Source organism: Drosophila eugracilis, unplaced genomic scaffold, assembly GCF_018153835.1.
Source record: "Drosophila eugracilis isolate 14026-0451.02 unplaced genomic scaffold, ASM1815383v1 contig_90, whole genome shotgun sequence".
NCBI classification, from domain to species: domain Eukaryota; kingdom Metazoa; phylum Arthropoda; class Insecta; order Diptera; family Drosophilidae; genus Drosophila; species Drosophila eugracilis.
In genome coordinates, this window is record NW_024573812.1 from 2482464 (window position 1) to 2505570 (window position 23107).

The 23107-nt window shown below is 46.0% G+C and overlaps 4 protein-coding genes across 6 annotated transcripts in view; 1 reads left to right on the forward strand and 3 right to left on the reverse strand.

Moving 5' to 3' along the window:
* Positions 1 to 227: 227 nt before the first annotated feature.
* LOC108112712 lies at positions 228 to 3149 on the forward strand. The gene is made up of 5 exons (XM_017222938.2): positions 228 to 719; positions 1544 to 1657; positions 1720 to 2333; positions 2401 to 2611; positions 2677 to 3149. Exons 1-5 carry the CDS (start codon positions 548 to 550, stop codon positions 3147 to 3149), a joined length of 1584 nt encoding a protein of 527 aa, XP_017078427.2. The 5' UTR covers positions 228 to 547.
* Positions 3150 to 3163: 14 nt separating this feature from the next.
* Positions 3164 to 8575, reverse strand: LOC108112711 (glycerol-3-phosphate dehydrogenase, mitochondrial). Of its 3 annotated transcripts, none has more exons than XM_017222935.2 (8): positions 8512 to 8575; positions 6124 to 6274; positions 5911 to 6067; positions 5740 to 5849; positions 5556 to 5668; positions 4519 to 5378; positions 3533 to 4236; positions 3164 to 3426 (listed from the first exon to the last, which is right to left on the reverse strand). In XM_017222935.2, the coding sequence occupies exons 2-8, from the start codon at positions 6223 to 6225 to the stop codon at positions 3292 to 3294; spliced, it is 2181 nt and encodes a 726-aa protein (XP_017078424.1). In that variant the 5' UTR covers positions 6226 to 6274; positions 8512 to 8575; the 3' UTR covers positions 3164 to 3291. The 3 variants fall into 3 exon arrangements, with proteins under 3 accessions (XP_017078424.1, XP_017078423.1, XP_017078425.1); XM_017222934.2 differs by lacking the exon at positions 8512 to 8575 and adding an exon at positions 7533 to 7666; XM_017222936.2 differs by lacking the exon at positions 8512 to 8575 and adding an exon at positions 7254 to 7379.
* Positions 8576 to 10281: 1706 nt separating this feature from the next.
* LOC108112709 (telomere-associated protein RIF1) lies at positions 10282 to 15164 on the reverse strand. Its single transcript, XM_017222933.2, has 4 exons — positions 14942 to 15164; positions 12397 to 14878; positions 12052 to 12335; positions 10282 to 11856 (listed from the first exon to the last, which is right to left on the reverse strand). The coding sequence occupies exons 1-4, from the start codon at positions 15041 to 15043 to the stop codon at positions 10480 to 10482; spliced, it is 4245 nt and encodes a 1414-aa protein (XP_017078422.1). The 5' UTR covers positions 15044 to 15164; the 3' UTR covers positions 10282 to 10479.
* A 563-nt stretch (positions 15165 to 15727) lies between these two features.
* LOC108112676 (protein slit) overlaps positions 15728 to 23107 on the reverse strand; it is a 54166-nt gene continuing 46786 nt past the window's right edge. The window contains 5 exon segments of the mRNA XM_017222820.2: positions 15728 to 19722; positions 19784 to 19926; positions 20626 to 20785; positions 20849 to 22373; positions 22436 to 22579. Of these exon segments, the coding sequence (XP_017078309.1) occupies positions 17677 to 19722; positions 19784 to 19926; positions 20626 to 20785; positions 20849 to 22373; positions 22436 to 22579 (4018 nt within the window). The 3' untranslated portion in view covers positions 15728 to 17676.

Sequence of the window (23107 nt, forward strand, 5' to 3'; positions counted from 1 at the left end):
AAACCAATGTCTAACACAAGCAACAAGCAATTGTATTAACACTCAATTTATGGATCAATGGATTATGATTGTTCTCTCAATTCTGCAAATGTGACGCGCTAATGAAAAATCAATATGAATACCACTTAAATTTAAAATACCGATCAATAAAATATTCTTGAAATTGCATTTTAAACAAACAATGCATAAATTATTTTATTTTATTTTTTCTTTTGATTTTTTTTAGGAGTTTTGTCAGCATTTCTTATTTAGGGAAATCCTCAAAATGGATCTAACCCTTCCTGCTGAGTCTGTGATTCCCCAGATCCAATAAAGAAAACATAAATAGGATGGGATTCTCTCTTCATAAAGGATAAACAATTCAAGTCGACACATTTTCGCATACCGAGAGACTCAGCAGCATTGATCAGCTGGCAATATGGCAATCCAGAGAGCGGACTAAGAGAGCGGCCCTCAGCTCGTTTCCTCAGGGCAACCGGCTTAATTGATTGCTCAGATAGCACTCGGCGGCGTTCGACGACGGAAGCAATTCAGAAGCAGTAGCAATATGGGAAGAAATCTGGAAAATAGCCTTAACCACGCAAATGGGAACTATGTTAACTTCGATGAGCACCGCGAGAAGTACACCACCCATTACAATGCTCTGCGGAACAAGGTGTACAGTGAGTGGAAGGGTGCCAAAGTTCTGGGCAAGCTGGTCAATGGATGCACACTGGGCGGTAAGTTGCAAGTTCCAAGTTGTCGGTTCTCAATTCTCCAGTCTGCGTATGCAACGTTTGAGTGTTCGGAAACGGGAAAGTGAGACTAAATTGCAACAAAGATGTTATAATCTATTCAGATACGGCATAAGAAAAAAAATTGGTATTGGCTGTGGCGTCACTTTTAAGCTGAGATAAGAAAAAACGTTTCACTAAACATGACCGAAATGAGGAACCCGAAAGTGGAATACCCTGACCGGCAAATTCACTTCCAAAAAGATGTTAAGTTTAAAAATCTAAGGAACACGTCAGTAAATCGAAAAAATTTTATATATTGTTAAATTCTAACCAATTTTCGCTGACCTGATACATAATATTTTACAATCTTATTACTACAAATAGGAAAGGCAAAATTCTTAAAAATATTCGAATTTTATTTTGATTTTTGACGAGATCAAGGTCAACGTCAGAAATATACATTTCATGGAGCAGAATGTGACTCTCAGCTTCCTGTTGCAAGCACAAAAATACTTATATCCATGTACTGTAAGTGTAGTGTAGTGAACATGAAAATCTAGAAACTTCTCTTCTTGTCAGTACAACTTTTTCTCAAGCAAATATACAACAAAAAGATTCTCATTGCGTTTGACTTTAGGCAAATACGTTATACTTTTGACAGGTATTGATTCGATTTTCCAAGACACTTCAAAGCTGTTTTATCAAACTTCCGTAAGCAGATTCCTGGAAAACGGCTTCAAAGGCAATAAAAGCCCATAAATAAATAAAGACCGACGTTATCAACATTGGTCTCTTTGATTACAAAACATTTTATTTATTCCGTTTAGGTGGCTATGGCGACAATCTTAAGGTATCTAATCCAGATGAGTTTGACTTAGTGATTCACCTGTCGTTTCCGGAAAACGATAAGATCATTGTTAAGGGCGATCCCCGGAAGCCAGGTAAGGATAAACCTAGAATGTAACTATGGATTCTATTTTCGTAACAACACCGTTTCGCATAGGCAACGTGATTCTGGACATGACTAAGGTAATGGAGATCATCGGAAACCAGGAACACAATAAACCCGTTTTCGAGTTGCTGCAGAAGATCGTGAACAACAAGAATCAGCTGCTAGAGGACAAGTTGCAGAGCTTGTTGCAGGGTGTGATGACCCAGACACTTAAAAAGATGGGCGGGCAGATTGAGGTGGGCGGCGTTGTTTCGCCTCTTTCATACAAAAAGTGCGGTCCGGCCCACACGATCTTTGTAAGGGGCGATTATGAGTACTCCGTGGACTTTGTTCCAGCCATCAGACTGTCAGCGGCACAGGTCTTTTTGGACTCGGAGCAGAGGAAACACTTCGGCAGTACGCCATACTGGGATGCCATTCCAAAACCGATGAAGCCGGCGCTGCCCAATAATGTGTCCTTCAGGGCCTCCTTTTACGACGCTGAACGCACCCTTCTCCACGGAAAAGATAACCTTAAAAACGCCATCCGTCTGCTCAAACAGCACCGCAACGTCAAGAACAAAGCTAACCTAAAGAGCTACTACATCAAGACGCTTTTCCTATGGGAGGTGAAGGAACGGCATGATAGTTATTGGCAGAAGCCCCTCAAAGAGATTACGATCGACGTAAATATCTCAAAATATCATCGCTTGCTTTAGGAGTTATCTGTTATTAAAACTTTCATCTTTTCAGATGCTGGGCAAGTTGGAAAAATCTTTAGCCGTAAGCCCAAGAAAGGGCAAGTTGCTATTCTTCTGGGATCCCAAACTAGACATGCTTGCCGACTTAACCGTTGACCAGCGAGCTGATATGTATAACTGTGTGTGTAAGGTCGGATACACCTTTCGCCGAGCCGACGGAAATCTTACCGATGACATCGAAAACACTGTTCAGACCTCTTTCTGTACTAAAACAAAATGTGTTTCCAAATCAAAACTGTAATTAATATAATATGCTTATTCTTTAAAGGTGCCAGCACCAACAAGGGGGCTGAAAATAAGCCTGCGAATGGACAGGGCGAGAAGACCAGACCGATGCAAAAGCAATGCAGTGCGAAGAAGAACATTGAAACCGAAACAGAGGTCAAGGTACCAACTCCTGCTAAAGCGAATGAGAAAAAGAGCAGCACGGTGCCTACCATATCCAATCCAAAAGCGAATGAGGCAAAGGGTCAAACTTCTGAAAAACCAAAGTCTGCGGAGGCCCAGACAGGAATCAAGCCAAAGTCAAAGTTAGTTACCGATTATATCAAACCAAATCCAAAACCGAATGAAAAGAAGGCAGCCAACGTGGATACTCCTTCTCCAGTGAGCGTTAAAAATACCAATCCAAATGGGATTGGGGAGAAGCCGAAAACTAATGCCAATAAAAGAGGTGACTCCAAGCAACAACAAACTCCGGATGAAAAAAAAAAAGAAGATTCCAAATGCCTTATAAACTAGGACAATCGCTTAACTGTGAGTTGAAAGAGTTTTATTAACAGCAAAATGAAAATAAGTTTGATCTTAACCGTTCGATCTTAAGCCTAGTCCTTGCCTCCGTTGGCCGGGTGATGTGTTCGTCATTGTTAAGTCGCTTGTGCTCTTACAGGCCGCCTCCGGACCGGTCCACGCTGATCTTCTGCTTCAAATTGGCAGCCTCGTGCTTCTGCTCCTCCAGTTCCGCCATGCGCGCAAATCTGGAGTAGGCCACGTCGCCCGTCTTTATGGCCGACATCATCTGAAATTTTATGAATGTTTTAATAAATGTTATAAATTTATAATGTTCACCATTATTCTAGAACTATGAGGTATAGAATGATTACGTTATAAACTGCATAACCCACCTGAAGGTATTCGTCCAGCTCCACCTGGCCGTTCATGTTTGTATCGATCTCGCGCAGAATTTCGTGCAGCTGCTCGCCAGATACGTCGCCATCGCCGAAGCTCTTGAGGGCACGGCGGATATCGTTGATGGAGACATAGCCCTTCTTGTCCTTGTCGATCAATTGGAAGCGCTTGATATACGTTTGAATCTCCTCCTTGGACAGCTTGATTGGGATGCGCTCCTTGGAGGTACGGTTGACCGAGTGTCCCATCTCGTTGGCCAGGAATTCGGTGGCACTCTTAATCTGGCGCTCCTTCTCGTCCTTGGACCAGCCCAGCTCCTCACCCATGATGTCCACTATCACTGGCAATGCCTCCTGGGCCGCCTGGACGTTGAGGAAGGCCAGACGCAGACGACGGGCGATCATGTCAACGGCAGTGCAGGCATACTCACGAACTCCGTAACGGATCTCGGCATCGATGTACGGGAACTCGGGATGGATGCGGTTGCCAATGATGGGCCAGCGCTTGCCGGTCAATGAAGCCATCTTGGACACAGCGAAGGCACGGTCGCCATACGACTTGGCCAAATGCTGGGCCACCTCGCACTCCAACCCGAAGTCCTGCACCAGGCGGATGTACATGGTCGGGGTCCAGCCCTGTCCACCCTCGATCTTCAGGTAAGAGGTTACGGCCTCGGCACGCTCAGGCTTTAAATTGCAGGCTATTAAAAAGGTTTTAGTATGGGTTAGTTGATTTCGTAAGAATGGTAAAAAAAAAGGCTTTCCCTTATTTGTTTTCTTGCCTCAGCTATTGTAAATTATTTTCTATAAGCCTAGATAAGCGTAGATAAAGTTGGTAGTCTGTCTGGCTACTATCTGGTTTTCTGTTTGCACTATCAGCAGAAAAAGTGAGAAAATCTTTTACATGCACCAAAACAAATATCGGGATAGTGTAACGACTATAGTCCTCTTCTATATTTAACAAAAACTTTTCAGATACTCACCCTTGATTGCCGCATCAATGGTGTGCTCGGCCATTGCCCGGTAGGTGGTCCACTTGCCGCCGGCGATGGTTATGAGATTGGAGGGGCTGACATGGACAATATGGTTACGAGCCAGTGACTGAGTATCGTCCTTGTTGGGATCAGAGACCAGCGGGCGGATACCGCTCCAGGCAGAGAGCACATCTCCGCGGCGCACTTCAACATCTGCGTTGAGATAGTTCTTGATCTCGCTAAGGATGAACTGGATCTCGTCCTCGGTGGGCGTGGGATTGTGGGTAATTTCGCAGGGAAGGTCAGTGGTACCGGCGATTGTTTGCCTCTGCCAGGGCAGGAAGAAGATGACACGTCCGTCGGAAGTTGAGGGATCCAGCAGACCCATCTGGTCAGGGCTGTAGTAGCCGGGCAGTACAATATGAACTCCGGAACTGGGGCAGCAGATGCTCTTCACCGTGGGATTGTCCATCTTACGAATGGAGTCCGTGAAGGGTCCGGCGGCATTCACAATGCACTTGGCATTCACGGTGAACTCCTTGCCGGAGATATGGTCCTTGACCTTGGCTCCGCAAAGCACCTGTTTGCCGGTTCCATCATCCTTCTTGAGCAGCTCCTTAACCTCAACGTGGTTGCAGACGGTGGCTCCATGGCGAGCGGCAGTCAACGCCACCGCCAGACACATCCTGGCATCATCCTGCTGGCCATCGTAGTAGACGATGGCGCCGCAAAGCTTGTCCTTCTTGAGCATGGGGAACAGTTCAAGGGCGTCCTTCTTGGAGAGGTAGTAAGAGCTCTTTACGTTGCGGTCGCCGGCCACCAGATCGTAGGCCTTGATGCCCACCCAATAGTAGGGTACCTGCCACCACCTACGGAATTTCGATTAACTTGTTAGAGGAGTCAAAAATATTAAGCAGAGACCTCACAGATTTTTAGCCAGTTACTTTGCTGAAACTAGCTAAAGAGTAATGAAGCGTACTCTTAGAATAGATTAAGGAATGAAAGCTTTCTGTGAGATCTTTGCTAAGAACATTGTTTCCATTTACGTGTAGACTGGCAACATGATGGGCAGAGGGTGGGTCAAGTGGGGTGCCGATTCGAGCATGGTGGCGCGCTCCGCCAGCGCCTCCTTTACCATGCGATACTGCTCAAGGTCTAGCTAAGGTGACACATGATAATTAGCACTCTACAATGGAAAAGCCCCCAAAGGCCTTGAGTTTAGAAACTTACTCCCAGGATGGCCTTCTGCAGGTATCGCACTCCGCCGTGAATTAGCTTGGTGGAACGGGAAGAGGTGCCGCTGGCAAAATCATCCAGCTCTACCAGAGCAGTCTTTAGACCTTTTTTGGAGAGAAGTTTCTTAAAAGTTCTTCTAGTTTTTTAGAATCATTTCAAACTCACCTCTTGTAACCGAATCAAGGGCACAACCCGCTCCAGTGGCTCCACCGCCAATGATCAGCACGTCGAACTCCTCGCCGCTCATCAGAGATTTGATTTGATCCGCTCGTGGGGGAAGTGTGCGCTTCCTCTTTGGTGGCAGCTGCGTAGCATTGTTAACCTTGAAAAAGAAAAAGAATTAAGTATATAGGTATACATGGTATACGGATTACGAACCACATGAGGGGAGTTCCAGCGGTCCAGGGTGTATGAGGCCAGCACGGAACCCACGCAGGCGCTGGCGGCGGTTACGCCGAACTTAAACATTCGCGAGGTCATCTCGGGGATCTCTCACGAAACTATAGAAACGATCGAGTATTTTATTGTGCTGAAAAGGGGAAAAGAAAATGCCGCAACAATTAATTCCAGTTATTTTTAGTACGGCACAGCTCATAAGTATGCAATTAAAAGTGACACGGATGAATTCCAGAATTTCAAATTATTAAACTTTCTTTTATCTTCATTATTCACAATAAAATATATTTGTTTTTTGAATACAGGAGCATTTCACAATTAGTTAACACATTTTTCGAATATACTATTCAAAACTAAACTTCTTCAGCCAATTTTCAGATTTTTCATATTCACAGATAGTTTTTGTATAGAGGTATATTGTATCTTGTTACCCATATTCGTTTTAGTTATACCCCAATGATAGGGTTGCAATTATAATGCCAATAAGACAATTATTATATTGCCTAATTGAAACCTATTGAACTCTATAACCGCTATCGATATTGCCGTGACACACCTGATTGAAAATCTTAAACTTGGAACTTGTTTTGTGTATATCTATCAATTTTTATACACATTTGATGATATCACAAACACCATAAAATCAGACATTAAACAACAAATAACTCTGAGAGCAAGAGAACGTAGAGAACGCTTTAAACTAGGGAGCGCTAATTAAATTCCGAATTTAATTTGCACTCTCATGTCATCTGCACTCCCATAGTGTTTCAATGCTCTCGTCCACAGCTGACTGAAGCTTTTGCGCAAAGCTTTTGGCCAACATTTTGCTCTCTCCTCTCATTGGAAGGGCTGTTCCATTCCAAATCCCATCCCATCGGAGTCCGAATGTGTGTTAAATCAATACTTGATGATGACCAGATGAAGATACGGTGTGGTGGTGGCGAAAGTTGGGATATGGAACACTCGATTCAAAAACAGAACGTAATTCGCACAGCTCCGGGTTGGACGCACTTTTCGGAGGGGTTCCAACACATACCGAACCGTTCCCAGTACCAATCCATCCGATTCAATCCAATCCAAACCGATTCGACGAGAGTTGAGACCATGTTTACCTTTTGTCTTCCAGCCCGCTAGCGCCTCAGCAACAGACTGAATCCGAAAGCGAAACCAAAAAACCGAAATCGCCCGATTTCCGACGACTGAGAATAATGAGTATGCGAATGTGAATGCCAATGCGAACGGAACGTTTTTAGCGGGCGTAACAGCATGTGAAAATGATTACATCAGAGTTTGAGTCACTTTTCCGCGACCGTCGTCGTCGTCGTCGTTTCAACGTTTTTCCCGCTTCTCGCATCCGCACTCGGCCAAGGCAAATCGGTTATTGAGCTCACCTACTGCTCTGGATGATAACTCTAGAAGGGAGATTCCGATTCCGGATTCCGATTCTGGAACTGATGAGCTGAGAACTGGAAGCGAGAATCCTCCGCTTGCTCCGTCCGTTTGAATCGCCAGTCACCGTCGCTCTGCGAAAACTGCAATGCCTGCAGCTTTTTTTTGCCCCCGACAAAACTTTCAGTGCAGTTCGTGGCTCGTGCTCGGCGCAATCAGCTGTTGAGCCACGCCCCTTGCTAGCCGGCGCTCCCCTTCTGGCCATACCTAATTAGCCAATTGGCAGATCTCAAGATGCAAATTGCTAGATTCTCGTGCTGCAGCGGCTATTCTTGTTTTTATTAGAGATGTCCCCGAAATCGCTTTGAACTGCAATTTCAAGTGGTTTCAAAAAACTTAAGTGTCACGGCTATATCCTTTAAGGGATTTTAATATTTTTATCTAAGTTTTTACTCAAGAAATAATATCCAATAAATCATTTAAGGCAGGTAATATCCATATATTGGGTTGAAATATAGATTTATTAGAAATCCCCGTTGATGATGTTAGAAATTTCGCTAAAAGTGCTTTAACCCATTCAATTTCAATATTGCTTAATATTATATTTTATATTCAGATTTTTTTTTATTTAAGCACTTTGGATATTAAAAAATAGAACAAACACTTAATGAACAACCAACAATTGTATTTCAATGTAGTCCAACTACATAACAAATTTGCCAAAAGTGCTTGAAATTTTCCATTCCACAACAACTTTGTAATCATATATTTTTTAACGTTTTAGTATTATTTTTATTTGGGGAAATACAACCCAAGAATGTTTAAAGCGATAAAGAAAACATCCGTTTTCTATATATATAAACGTATATGTTGTGTCACAAACTATTTCACCGAGAATTTAGCAAAACCAACCGACGGGTCTCACATCTATAGAGATCCTCAAATATGTATTAAACTCTCGCACTTCTTTCTCTTTTCTACCTCGTTTTTGGCACCTGCGAGATGCGCCCACGTTGTGTTCCGAGCGTATTTATTCTGTAACTGGCAGCGGACGGGCTGCGTATCTGATATTTTTATTGTTTCGCGCTCTTCGGCACGGCAGATTATTCAATTATGTGGCGATTGCTGATAGAATCGCGGAGCAACAACACTTGCCAACACATGGGGCGGCTGGCTCTTCCGTGAATTTCCACGGCACCCCGGCACATCGAAATCGAATCAGGAACCACTCTATTGATAACAGCCATTTCACAAGTGCCTTACGCATTTCGAGGGCATCGCATTTATGAATGAATCATGGATACGAAAGGCCCACCCGGCGGATGAATATATATGAGTATCTTTAGGGGGCGCGGGGCCATTAGCCAGTTCTCGTTCGGCTGGCGAGACAGTTGCGCAGACAGAGAGCAGACGAGCCAGGAGACTCAAGTACGGACATATACGCGAATCTCGACTACGTCATCGTACACGAGATGGTTTTGGGTTAGGTAGGTCAGTTTCACTTGCGCAATTAAGCAAGAACTTTCCATAGCTATTTATACGCAGCGAGACCCGTCGTCGATCCACGGGCGATCGACAAACCCAAGTACAGACCTACAAACGACCTTGGCATTCCCAAAATGAAACGCCTGGCTAATTGTGCCGAAAGCGCAGTTATCACGCAGCCTGTAACTGATACAAAGTATCCAACGGATTGTCCGGCGGAACGTTTAACACGCACCAGCATCGTGCAGAGGCGCTCTACGCCCACGCTGGAATATTAGTATATTTGTACAAATGGCAAGACGACGTCGGAGACATATACATATGTGTATACCTATGCCATATAGTCTTATATATACGAGTATGTTTTAAAAGCACGTCGGCATCGCCAGTCGTATCTCTATCTGCCGATGTCGGCGACGACGCGTTGTTTGCTAGCACGTGAACATTATCAGTGGACGCGACGGAGGGCGGGGTAATTTGACTTTGCCGCGACCAGAACAACAAACCGACCAGATAGGGTTGGACCGGCGCCGGTGGAGGTTCCTATGTATAACTTGCCCTCCACTGAAGGTGCCACTGCCTGACCCCCAAAATATCCAGCATAAACCTTATCGCCAGTAAAGCCTTAGCACGTCGACTTTTGAATCTCCTACCATGTTCCATCTGCTGTTTCTTACAGAGAAAATGTTATTTAACAACATCATGATTGCCTGCAACATTTTATCAATGATATTTATTGACCATTCATAGATCTCTTTGATATGTGGTTACTATTAAGTGCTAATTATCCTAATTGCTTATCTTTCTGCATCATCATTACCTAAACAAAATATTATTAATGGCATTTTATCACTGAATAATTTATTCATTGATCTCGATGAATAGTAAAAACTATTACCCACTAATCATCCTAATTGTTTATCTGTCAGTTCGGCCTCGTCAGCATTGGCGCAGACGAAATGACACATAAACAGAAACATTATAGAGATTAGATTACTTTTGATTAGTTTTAATGGTAAGCGATTATGTTATGATGTTTGTATGTGTAAGTCTAGACTTTGGACCTAAAGTTTAACCAATCACTTTGTTATTTATAAATTGACATTCACTTTTATCTGAACAAAAGATCGCAATTATATAATTGATAAACATGCGTAGTCGTGAGAGTTTTGATTCCCTTATCAATTTTTTGCAACTAGTGACAGCTTTGAATTAAGTCCTATGAAAAACGAAATATTTTTAGCCAAACATTGCTTCCATTATTAATTAAAAATAAAATGTTGAATTTATTGTAAAATGAAGCAAAATTTTGCAGCCGAAACGTAATACACCAACGGGCATAAAATATATCTTAAACAAAATGCAAATTAAACTTAACTTTCTAAAACTAAGTAGATAAAAACTATTTTCCATCCGAAGTCAATGGCAAACTAAGCAAAATTTCATGTAAAATTTCAACTCAACTCATAAGTTGGATGAGGAGTCTGCCGCGGTCTCGGCCACGTTGTCAGGGCTTCCAGCTGCGGATACAACGCTTTTTGCAATGCGGCTGGGGATACTGCTGTTCCGCTCGCGTCTCGTACGCATTAGAAGGTCAATGAGATCGATGAGCTGGTCGTCACCAGGGCTGCACTGAACCAGCAGCTGCTGCATAAAAGCCAGCCGCTCGCCATCGGAACGTGGGCCGCTCTTTAGGATTTCCGGCACTTGGGCCAACAGCCCGATGCGGCAACTGTTACTGATCTTGGATTTGGCACAAACATATTCCAGCACAGAGTTGGGATTCAGGCGGTCGCACACCACCGATGAAAGGTTCTCCCGCACAGCGTGGTCCAGGAAGTCTTTGGAGTGGTTCTCCGACAGAGTCTCTAATACGTTGGTCTTTAGTTTATCGTTGCCTGCCATTTGAGCGGACAGGAACTTGGCCAAGATGCCGGCGTTCTTCAGTTGGCTCTTATCAAAGTACCGCTGCAGAACGGACTCCAGTGGTAACTGCTCTACGACCAGTTCAAGAGCGGCATCTGCATCCATGTCTAGATCCTGACCAGCTGGCTCTGACTCTGGCTCCACCTCCATGGCCTTAACAGATTCTTCACTAATACTAGTGTTGTGGGCGTTTCCAGTGTCGTTCCATTTCAGGCTGGTAAAAGCGTCCTCTTCGGCAGCATCTCCAGTGGACTTGTCTAGAGCCTTGTCTGTCGTCGCTGTTCTGGCCGTCTGTTCACTAGCGAATCGCTCGATCTCGATTATACTGTCTAGGCGACCACGTCGCCTTAGCGCCTGGCGCATCTCGGTGGTCTGGGCCACTTTGTCCATTAGCAGGCATCGCTTGGGCTTTAAGCTGCTGCGTGTCTCCTCGGTATCCCGCAGGTACTCTTTGGTCACGGACACCGGTGGGTCGTGGAAGCTAACCCGCTTTCGCTTCATGGCCGGCGAATCCAAAGTGACATCATCGAGGCTATCGCAACGTAGCTTGCGTTTCAAAATGCTCACCGATGGACTGGCTGATGGCGAGGGCAGTCGTTTGGAGAACACCAGCAGGTCCTTTGAGGCAGGAGCCTGAATCGGTGTGGAAGTGTGATCGGTGCCCGTCAGTTCGTTCAGTTCGCTGGTGGGTGTGGACACTTGCTCGGAGCGATCTTGGACACGGGCTGGTGTGACTTGGTGCACCAGGCGAGAGGTGGACATGGAAGCATAAGGGGAACCGGCGGCGGCGTCAAGTTTCTTGTTGCGGATCATGTTGATCAGCTGGGCACCGCGTCCGGTAAGATGGCCTGTGGGCTTTGGCCTTAAGGTGGGACTCGAGGAATTGTTCGTTTGCTTACGATCAGGTGGGGAATTCTGCGTGGGGGAGAAAAAAAGGAAGGTTATTATTAGTTAGGAAAGAATTCAATCAATCTTTAAATGTCGCTTTGCCAAACCGGTTTGCCATATACTTTTACGACTTAATTCAAGTTTTGTATAATTATCTCAGCAAGAAGTATATATTATACAAACAAAAATTCCGAATCTTTCATTAACTTCGATTTCACTTACCAAATTGCATATTCGAGTGCCCTGCTTCTTGGGAGAAGTCTCCACGGCAGCCACCACAGCCGCAGCAGGAGCAACATCACCACTGCTTCCTGGCAGTTGGGTGGAGGGCACGGACTCTACGGGAATTTGTGGCGGCGTTAACTGCGGTTCGGTAGCAGCATCTGGTTTCTTAACCGGTTCTGTGTCAGGTCCCTGTTCAGCGGTACATTCTGGGAAAAGATCCTCGCTTTGCTCAATTACTACAACGGGGGTGGGTTTTGCAACCTTAGTCTGTCTTCCGACAGCTGCAAAAATTCAAGTATTTGGATTAACATCCTAAGCCCACCTGTTATTTGGTACTCTTACCTGCTGTGGATTGAGCGAGTGGTGGGGGTGGCAATTTCTTGGGTGATCTTAGCTGGCGATCAGGAATTGGTGATGGTTGTGCCGTCTGTTCCACATCTTTTTGAGCCGCCCGTGTACGCGTCTGACGCTTTGGCAGCTCCTCAACTGGATTCAACGCCTTGGTAGCGGCCTCCTCTTCTTTTTGAGCTCGACTTTTACGGCCGGGTCCTTTTCGAATGGGGGTGGATACATCGGTTGTTACTGGATTCTTTTCCGTTTCCTGGCTATTTGTAATATCGACTACCTCCTCGTTGTTATCCTTGCCGGTTAAGGCCAGCTCACCCTGTTTGCTCTTTGCGATAACTACCTTCTTGGGCGTCCAGGGCTTGATAGAAGCCGAATCCTGTGACTGTGACATGTCATTGTATAGAGCTGGAATTTCGGACTTTTCGGCAAAGCGCTCCTTTTGACGATCCGTAAGCTTCTCGGGATTCAGGCTCCACACTGAGGGAATGATCACGAATAGGTCATTTCCTTTAAAAAGATCTCTTAGCTGATTGGCCATAGTTTTCATGGGTAACTTCCGGAACTTCTCTTGGATGGCACGCTTCCACTCCTCCAGAAATCCTCCCTCGCACTTAATCTTATTCCAGCACTGGATGGCAGAGGACAAAGTGGGTTTCAGGGTATCAAACACAACCATAAGTTCATTTTGGCGCAACTCCAGTACCAAATTGCGGAGGGTGTTCAAACAGGCCTCAAGCATCTGCTGGGAGGAGGTGTGCTCAAAAATGTTTTGAAGCAAGCCAAAGACATCTTTGTACAAAGGTGCCTCCTTGCAGAGTCCATGCTTGATTACAGAGGCCACATAAGCATCAAAGAGCTCCGCAAATAGCGGCTCGTCTTTGCTCTTAAAAAGGTCCGCAAGCGTAGCCTTCAGGTCTGTCAAGAACTTCTTTCTTTCTGATGCATTCTGGCCAGCATTTAGCAGGTGGCGCCATTGCTCGCAAAAAGAGCTATCGAAGGAGTTGCTAGCACGACGTCCAGCAAATGCAGCCAATGTCTGAAGCGGCCATAGAAGCCACGTGTCCAGAAGAGCAGCATTATGTGCCACGCGGTATTCAAGGGCGTTGGCTCGCAGATAGTTCGACAAAGCGTGCGAGACTTGCCGCCACAGTTGTAGCTTAACTGCGAATCCCTCAAAGTCCTCCTCATCGTTGGCCTGCATCAGAAGTTCAGCGAAAGAGCTAAGCATCCGGAACTCGTTCTGATTACCCGCCTCAATGCGTTCGACGGCAAAGATCCATGCTATACTCCTTTGCAGAATTGCCGCTGGCACTTCTGTCCTGGACTTTATGATCAGCTTTAGGTAAGCCTCTAGAACATCAAGGTGGTCGCTTCCAGCGACACGTTCCATCACCAAATTCTCTCCGGCTATGGTATTGAAGAAAGCACGTACTACCCGACCACCCGAGGTATTTTCGGCAACCAGGATTTTCTCCATTTCACTGCAGCATGCCACGTTAAAGGGAGCCAATGCAAACCGAAACATGGCCACGCAGAGATTCCGTACGAGCAGCTGTAGTAGAAGCTGTTCTGCTTCTGTGGCGTCGTTTTCGGTGAGTAGCTTCATACCGGCAACAGCTGATGCCAACAGTGGTTCCCAGTGCTGCTGCAGTACCTCTCGATTCATTAGAGGCGACGGTTGACCCAAGGTTTCCAGACGCAGTTCCCTTAGCAATCGTTGTAGTGGTTCACTGGGCTCCACGCCCCAAAGTGAAACCAGGCAGGGCAAAGCCAACTCCCTGGCTGTCTGGTAGTTATGGGCCAGACCAGTGGGCAGATTACGAGGACCTCCGCCAAACATGAAGGCCAGAAAGTGCTCCACAGCACTGTCAAAAGATTTGGGCATCTCTTGATCCAGGCAACTGAGAAGGTACCACCACACACGCAGTTTAATGCCACTCACGTGAGAGGATCGTGACTGTGAGGTTCGCAAGGGGATTAGAAGCAAGCGAAGTCTCTTCACGGATGCCAGCTCATCGTAGGCGGCAAAGATCTTGATCAACACACGCCAGCAAAGGAAGGCCTCTGAGCGAACACCATTGTCGGGGTTGCGAAAACCCAGTTCGACAAGGGCCAGAAACTTGTTGATGTATACACAGCCCCTGAGCAGATCCTCGTCCATGATCTGCACCAACAGCGTCCAGATCTTGTGCCAGTTGGAGTTTTTGGCATCGCGCATCTCCCCAATTCGCGTGGTGTAATTGTTAACGAATTCATTGCGAATCTGGGGCCAGCACTTGGTCGAGTGGATGACAGCGACATCAAGGGCCACCAATGCCTCCGCCAGGGCTGCGACTGCGCAGTCCTGAATCTTGCGGTCCGTATCGAACATGAGTGGTACGATGTCACCTAGCCAAAACTCCACCAGCTCATCGTCCGTGAAGAGCGTATCTATTAATCCGGAGCTCTTGCAACTACTGGCTAACAGGTCAATCATCTGGTGGATACATGTGAAATGGGGGTTATGTGAGGGAGTTCTGTAATTGGGTGCTCTACTTACGTTACAATAATGCTGACGGCGGCCAGCAGCGAGCACTTCTTTCGCGGAGAGCTGCACTGTTCGATAGGACTGCCCCGCCTCCGCGCCGAAGTCGATGTCCATGACGAGTGGATTCTTTGATTATATACTATTTAATTATTTAATTCTTTTCCGTATCTGACTGCCACAAGTTTTTTCCCGCAGTTTAAAGAAGGTGGAAGTGAAAAGCGCGCGAATTGCCTTAGCTAGAGATGGCAAAAGCAGTTCCGCATATTATTGATAACTTACTGTCCACTTAAAATACCAAATATCTTAATACCAAATATACCAAAACTCCGAGTTGCCAGATGTGCAATGCGCGGGAAGTTGAGGTCATTCAAAACAAAAATTCTTACAAAGTTAACATTTTAACATTTCGAGTTAAAATTTGAATTTTAAATGTGGAGGACCAAGTCAACTTGAGGAATATTATAATTTTTTTCGGAAGCAGACAAATAAAAAACAATGCAGTTCTATAATTCACTCGTAAATAACGAAATCTCGGAGATATGTGTCACAACTAAAAATCTTTATTTTTCTATTATTTCTGTGAAACCAAAATGACACATTTTGGTAAAGGTTCCAAAGGCCTTTGGAATAAATTAATTATAAAACCATGTTCATAGTTCTGAGTTTCCAAAAACTGCACTAGCTTTAACAACATTATATCCTGAAAGTGAGATATTCAGCGTGTTGAATTTACATTGAAATTTACAGAATAGAACCTCGAGAATATAAAAACCATCGTAGAAACAAAAATCAATTATATTTTAAACATTTTTCTTTGTCATTTTTATTAGGAAATAAATATTACACACAGAAATGAATACTATAATTGTCATTTCCCCGAATGTTTCTCGAATTACTTCGATTGCGGGACACGTTCTCTTTCTAATTGATTAGCATGAACACAATTTTGCGGCTGTGAACCGTCGAAAGCTTCGCCGGATGAAGGGAAAATGAAAAACTGATAATTAAACTTGGTTTAGCAACAGCTATTACACATAATATATATATATATATATTTGTCAATAGGTTATACATAAAAATATGCGTGTAATTGGTGCGCATAGTTATACTTGAATAATTAATAAAAATAATACACGTATTAAATATATATATAAAAGACAACTAAAATGACCAAAAGGGGCTATTACACATGTATCGTATATGCATATATAATATATATGGATATAAATAGTGAAAAATAGTCAAAAACATTTTACATATACATATAGGGTCATACATACATACAGCATACATATAAGTATATATAGATTAGTATAAATTATTATTATTATGTAGGTTTCTTTAAATGCGATTCGATTTTGTTTCGATTTTTGTTTTTAGGTCTAACTTAGGTTGGTAATTGTTAATTGTTAGAGATTTACATGCGACTACCCAGCTTAGATGTTGTTATCCGATTTATGTTTAGGTTTTTTGTTTCCTCAATTAGTTTAGATTAATTATAATATTAGTTACGCTTCGATTTGCACACATTTAGTTTAATTAGGACTATATCTAGGAAAAACACTTGCAACAATTTGCTCGAAATTCGTTACACGTTTTGGGGGCCTTTGTTTCGTTTCATTTCAATTCGATTCTTTGTGGTTTTAGTGGTTTCTTGGTTACTTGGTTTCTCGTTCCATTTCTGGTTCTATCAAAATACTTTCCTTTGAGCAACTTAGACTAAAGAAGGTTTTCGTTATGCACTTATTATCATTTAACTCGTTTCTTTGAGACCCCTGAACGGCGCGTTTTAAACGACCGTTGCAGGATTGTGTTTTGTAATGCGTGTGCTTCTGTGCGATTTTACTGTTTTTTTTTTTTGTTTGTTTGTTTTGTTTATAACTTTAGTTTTTAGTTTATCATTATTTATCGTTTGTCATGCGACCTTCATCTGGTTATCTCCCAACAACTGTTTTTCTTTTTCGTTTTCTATCTACAAAAGGAATCTGTTCTACGTCCAATTCCGAGTTCTTCGACTTGGCCTTCTGATGACGGATGGTTGGGGGTTTAGGGAATGTATTTTCTGTGGGGCTCATGCTGGGCGGGGGTTGGAGGGCGTTCATTTCAAGGGGGCGTGGCACATGCAATGACTTGCTTAAAGCTTGTTTACGCTGATGTGGTCGAATGTGATGTGAATGCTGTTCTACGGGAAAGGGGCACACAACGTGCGAAAGAATATTGGAACAGGGAAGAAGTGACTGGGGGTCAGCTAATTTCCGGAGGACTTGGCAGGGGCTACAGTTGCGTCTCACATAAATACATAGATATCCGGATCGATCGATCGACATATTATGGTTTAGTTATTATGTACATCGCCTGGGTAGCTTGCACTAGTAAATTGATAAATGCGAATATATAGAATACATGTGTGGCAAGGAAGTGCCTGCAAGAGCAGGCACATTGCCGAAGGATAAGATAGATATATAAATATATATATATATATAAAGAAGCGGAAGGGGACGAAAGCAAATCGATGCCGCTGTGTTACATAGATTATGCGATTATTATATGGCATATGGTACGAGTACGAGTACGAGTATATATAGGAGTATATGAGTGCTGGAGGAGCGCTAGTAGTAGAAGGATCTCGCATCTTAAAGGCAACTAGCCTCCATAGACTGGATGATGATCATGACGATGCAGGGAACGGATATGGGGTGAGGGGATGTGGGGCATTCGATATCAGACATCGAATCCCCCGTGTTGTACTACCAGTGCATCATTCGCAGCTGATCAAGGATGCGTTGCTTGAAGAAGGTGCCCAGCATGCCGAAGACCGTCGACACGGCGGCCACGCCCATCATGACCTGCATGATGCAATGGATGCCAGACAGTTCCTCTTCGGTCTTTTGGCGATGACGATGCCGCGCCCTATGGTGCCGCCGACCACCATTCTCTTGCAGCCGTTGTAACCGTTCCATGTCCTCATCGAACTGCGGCACAATAGCCAAATTGATAACCTCCGTCTTGGAGAGTAGCTGCTCATTGGCAATAGTGTGCGCCTCGGTGGCTCCCTTGCTGGTGGCCTCGTTGTGCTCCTTGTCTCGCTCCCGCTGCTTCTCCAACTCACGCACCCGCGACCTTTCATCCAGCATCGTGTTGTCACGGCTGAAGTCAAAGTCGTGGCTACTGGGGAGCAGCGGCGTCTGCAACGTCCTTCCGGACGTCGGGAACTCAGCCAGGTTCACCTTGGCAAGGAACTGATGTCCGGAAACGGGACTACGTGACGTAGCCTCCGGCAGTGGAGGCGGTGGCTGCTGCGTGGGCAACTGATCACGTACTCTCGTTTCCTGGAACTGGTTCTTCTTGATGCCCAGCACCTCCGACAGCGGCCGGTTGATCATTGGCAGCAGTGAGTCGGAGGTGGGACGAATTATAAAGGATCCCCCTGGTTGGACATTATCCGGCGGTTCTAAGATCTCCGGCTGCAGTGGCTTTGGTGTGCTAGCCACTAAGGAAGGCTTTCCTGCACCTGATTCGCCTTTACTGTCCTCTGCATCCTCGCTGTCCGTGTAGACAGAGTCCTCTGAGGATGAAGAGTCTTCGGTTTTAGCCTTTGGCTCCTTTGCCGGCTGTCCGGCAAACTTATGCGTAAGGTTGCGAATGGGCTCGTACTTGGAGCTCTCCGAGTCTCCGCGATAGAGCAGCGCCACCTTGCCATCGGGCGTCAGAACAGGTGTAATCTTGGGGTGGGGCGACGGAAAGCGATGACTGCTCTCGGGGTCCGGTGACAGGGCGTCGAAGTCGGTTAGCGCCGGCTTCTTCTGCTGCGGTTGCTGCGCGTCCTTGTCTGGACTCTGGTCTTTGTCCGTCTGCTGGTACACAATGCTCACCTTGCCAAGTGGCGTTGAGATGATCTTTATCGCATCATTGCCGTTCTTGCGGTGATACGGACCATTCTTGCGCTGCTGGGAGCCAAAGAAGCCGCGCCCCTGATTCTCACCCGTGTCAGCGAACTCGTCGTCGACGCCGTCATCGCCGTCCTCGCCATCCTCGTCATCGTTGGCAAAGTGGCCGCTGCTCTCCCGCAGATCGATCGCAGTGCTCGGGACGGCCACCGCAACGGCCGCTTCCGGAGCTGTTTGGGATTCTGTGAGCAGCTTCTTGCGAATGTTCTCCAGCTGACTTTCACGGAAGCTGTTGCTCGGCCTGAACCGTGACCGAAAGCCACCGAAGCCGCTGCCCTCTTCGTTGAGGAAGTGCTCCTCATCGGGCCTGGGCCTAACCGTTCTTGGCCTCTCCATGGCGATCCGCTCGTCATCCTCGTCGTAGCCCATGTCTTCCTCTTCGTCCGGAACACTTACCAGACCCTTGGGATCGGGAAGTTGCTCTGGATCCTCCTCCCCATCCTCTTCATCTGCATAATCATCATCGAGACCATCGTCATCATCATCATCATCATCGATGGTGTCGTCGTAGAGATCGGACTGCATGCCATCCGTGGGGTAATCTTCACTATCATCCCGCACCTCCTCCGTTGTCACCCCCGCTTCAACATTATCCTCCACATCATCCTTCGCCCCCCTAACATCCGTGCTATCCCTAGTGCTATGGCTAAGACTATCGTTACTATTACTACTACTATAAGTTAGATTTAAACCTGTTCCTAAACTAACATCTAAGCTGCTATTGCTCCGCTCGAGCAATTGGGTAGTCGCATCTTTCAGTCAGTAGCATTTCTTGGTGCATCCGCACTTGCGCACGATGTCCAAGTTCTTGATGTACTTGCGGTTGTTGCTGCACACCATGCGCACCTGTAGTTGGAAATGGGGAATCGATTAGTTTTGTATTAGTTTAGTTTTAGTTTTAACTTACCTTGCGCCGCCTCACAATCTTGGCCGCACAGCACTGGTTGCCGCAGCCGCCCACGCACTTGGCGTACTTCAACGGCTGCCTCGAACGGCAGTCGTTCTCTGTGTAGTACTCGCGCACCTGCTCTTTGCGACAGGTGGACGCTGCTGTGGGTGGAAAGAGTCAACATAGCGCAATTAGTCAGTGGGTTAAGGCAGTGGCTGCAATGTGAGCCTTGCGGCTGGATAATTAGAACTAACAAAGTGCACAGTGTCACCTCCCCAAGAACCCCTTGAAGTTTTCCTTTGATGGATGAGTAGCATGAGAAGCGAATGTCATGAATGTAAGTGGGTGTGCGAATATGTGCCAATAATTAAGCTTTACGGGGTGGTGTTAATATCTCGCCATATACCACTGATTTTCGTTAAGAGTTCACTTCACCTTTGCCTACTACAAGGCTATGTTTTCACATTCAAGCAAGTTCTTAGGTTAGTAATTTGTTTTTCAAAAATAATCAAGACGCAAAAAACTTCCACTTTTGCTTTTCCTGTGGACAATTAAAAATCCCCCTTTCAAAATGTAAGTTTAATGACTGGCTCTTTAAGTTAAATATCCATAATCCCATAAAAAAGAAACGCATAAAAAAGCCAGCACTCTATTGATTGCCTGGTGCAGGCGGACACCTGTTTTATGGGCAGCTATATAGATTTTAAATGACCCCACATAAGCCTTCCTTCGAGTCTGGTATAAGTTATGGGTAGCTTTCCGGAACCCATATTTATGGTTAGAAATAAATGGCATACACCCCCCATATAGGCCCCCAGAGTGTGAGTTGTGAGTAGCAAAAGCATGATAGATGTATGTACCGGTGACTGTTGGGGGCTCTGTGCTGCCCTCACCTTGATCGCAGTATCGGCCGCGCTGGCCGTGCTTGCACTTGCACTGGTAGCCGTCCCTAGAGTTGGAATTCGGCACACAGCGGCTGCCACGACGGCATTTGTTCTCCAGACATGGATCTACCGGTTCCTAAAAAGAGATAAACATAACTTTAGAAATACCAAACCAAGGGGTACACCTAAAAACACCCACCTCTTTGATGTGCGGCGTTTCGTCCATGAAATCCTGCTCGTCGTCTTCCTCCTCTTGCTGCTCTCCCTCGAGCAGCGCACATCCTGGAGTAATCTTCTGCTGGCGCTGGGCATTGCCGAAGTCCACCAGCTTGTGGTTGATCCACACCTCCTTCATGCAGCCTTTGAAGCTTGTGAGGTTGCGGATCTGCCAGTTCTTATAGGCTTGCTGAGCTGGATCCATGGGCAAACCGCCAAGGAACATGGGTGTAGTGAGCTTCAGATAGTCGTTGGAGCCCTCGTTTATGATGGATCTGGCTAATCCGCGATCTACGCGCAGCGTGAAATTCTTTTTAATGGCCAGTAGCTCTACTGCATGGTATTTTCCATCCGCCACCATCTCAAAGCTGTACATCGTCGACACAGGATGATTACCCACATCGTAGCTAACGCGTATGCGTCCATTGAACAGCTCCACTGCGAGGTGAGCATCCTGTCCATCGTACATGAGAATACCATTCTGCTCTGCACTGCTGAATACTATGGTCACATTCGCCTCGGGGCGTGTACGCAGAGGTTCCAGTTCCACAAAGGAGTTGTTGTGGACGAAACTGATGCTGGTGAGATACTCGCACCACTTTCCAGTGTATCCTGGATGACACCTGCACAGGTAGTCGCTACCCTGAGCGTTTGGCTGGAAGCAGACACCGTGCTTGCACTCATGGTTTTGGCAAGGTGAGGTCTGTGGGTACATCATCGAGATCATGTTATGGCCTTCGCAGTACTTCCCAGTGTAGTCATCTGGACAGCGACATTGGTAGTCGTTGATGCCGTCCACGCAGGTTCCTCCATTCTGGCACATATGGTTCTGACAGTCGTCGATGTTGTCCGTGCAGTTGGTGCCATGGAATCCCGCCTGGCAGTCGCAGCTATAGTGGGTAAAGTGGTCCATGCACTTGGCTCCGTTCGCACAGGGATTGAATTCAGGACTGCAGAACTGGATCTTTGTGTCGCAGAATTCGCCACTGAAACCAGGCTGGCATTCGCATTTGTACGATTCCACTCCATCGATGCAGGTGGCGTTGTTTTGGCACTTGATCTCGCCCAGACAGTCGTCGATGTTGGTCTCGCAGCGACCACCAGTGTACCCTGGGGCACACTGGCAGCTAAAGCGACCCTCCTCTAGCACTGTGCAGGTTGCGTTGTTACGGCAAGGATTTCCGTAGCAAGCATCGATCATGAACTCGCAGTGCTTACCATGATAGCCCGGCTGGCAGAGACACTGGTAATCTCGCTGAGGAAGAGCCACGCACTGGGCCTGATTCTGGCAAGGCTGTTCGAAGCAGGCGTTGCACTTGGCCAGGATATCATTACGCACGCGACCACGGCAGACGAAGCTCGACGAAGGTGTGGACAAGATCAGCTTGTCCTTCATCTGTTCCGGTTCGGCGCATCGAGCAATTCCCGGCTCCACATAGTCCAATTTGATCCAGTCGGAGAACCACTTCAGGCCGCAGTCACAATACAAAGGATTGCTGCCCAGAGCTCTGTATAAAAAAAAAGTTCAGTGGACTGTCCAAAATGCTTCCTACTGTCCCTATCTACTTACATATGGGTCAACGTCTTGAGGTCCTCGAAGGAGCCCTCCGGTAGCATCGAGATGCGGTTACCATGCAGCGAAAGCACGCGCAGGTTATTCAGGCCAGACAACGCATGCCGCTGCAGACACTGCAGCTTGTTGTACGAGATGATGCTGCAAAGGGCAGGAGAATCGAAAAGACGTTTACAAATTGCATTAGACCAACACACATACAGTCACAAACAGACACATGCGGCAATTGATGAAGAAATGAAAGTAATTGCAAAACGTTTTCTATTCGCAAACGGAGGAGAAACACCAGAAATAACGGCTAAGCTTTGATTGTGGATAGCGCACACCAACGGATACAGTGGGTAAAGGTTCGACTTTTTGACTATCTATGGGAAATACCATTTTACCCACAAAGATTACTTTATTAGAACCCACTGTTCCGCTAGGAGCCACTGACGTTGGCGTCGACGTCCGCGTCAACGACTAATGCTTAAGCACGAGTCACGATTTCGACTTTACGTCTCGGAATGAATTTCGTGCCTGCGCCTTCTTGGCTTGCATTGCTCTGCTGGGGCCTGCCTTTTGAGCAGAGGGGACAGACCTCGAGCCAAAGACCGGGCCCCGACGCCGGTCCATGGCCCAAACCCAATCCCCAATACCCTGACCAGGTCGACAAACGATGCAATTGGC

Excerpts from the sequence above, each read along its gene's own strand:
- LOC108112712 (XM_017222938.2), top strand. The coding sequence starts at position 548 with ATGGGAAGAAATCTGGAAAATAGCCTTAACCACGCAAATGGGAACTAT. Across the intron at positions 1,658-1,719 it reads GGGCGATCCCCGGAAGCCAG|GCAACGTGATTCTGGACATG; the intron begins GTAAGGATAAAC and ends CGTTTCGCATAG. Across the intron at positions 2,612-2,676 it reads CACTGTTCAGACCTCTTTCT|GTGCCAGCACCAACAAGGGG; the intron begins GTACTAAAACAA and ends TATTCTTTAAAG.
- LOC108112711 (XM_017222935.2), bottom strand. The coding sequence starts at position 6,225 with ATGACCTCGCGAATGTTTAAGTTCGGCGTAACCGCCGCCAGCGCCTGC. Across the intron at positions 6,068-6,123 it reads GCTGGAACTCCCCTCATGTG|GTTAACAATGCTACGCAGCT; the intron begins GTTCGTAATCCG and ends TTCTTTTTCAAG. Across the intron at positions 3,427-3,532 it reads AGCTGGACGAATACCTTCAG|ATGATGTCGGCCATAAAGAC; the intron begins GTGGGTTATGCA and ends ATAAAATTTCAG.
- LOC108112709 (XM_017222933.2), bottom strand. The coding sequence starts at position 15,043 with ATGGACATCGACTTCGGCGCGGAGGCGGGGCAGTCCTATCGAACAGTG. Across the intron at positions 14,879-14,941 it reads GCCGTCAGCATTATTGTAAC|ATGATTGACCTGTTAGCCAG; the intron begins GTAAGTAGAGCA and ends TGTATCCACCAG. Across the intron at positions 12,336-12,396 it reads ACTCGCTCAATCCACAGCAG|CTGTCGGAAGACAGACTAAG; the intron begins GTAAGAGTACCA and ends GAATTTTTGCAG.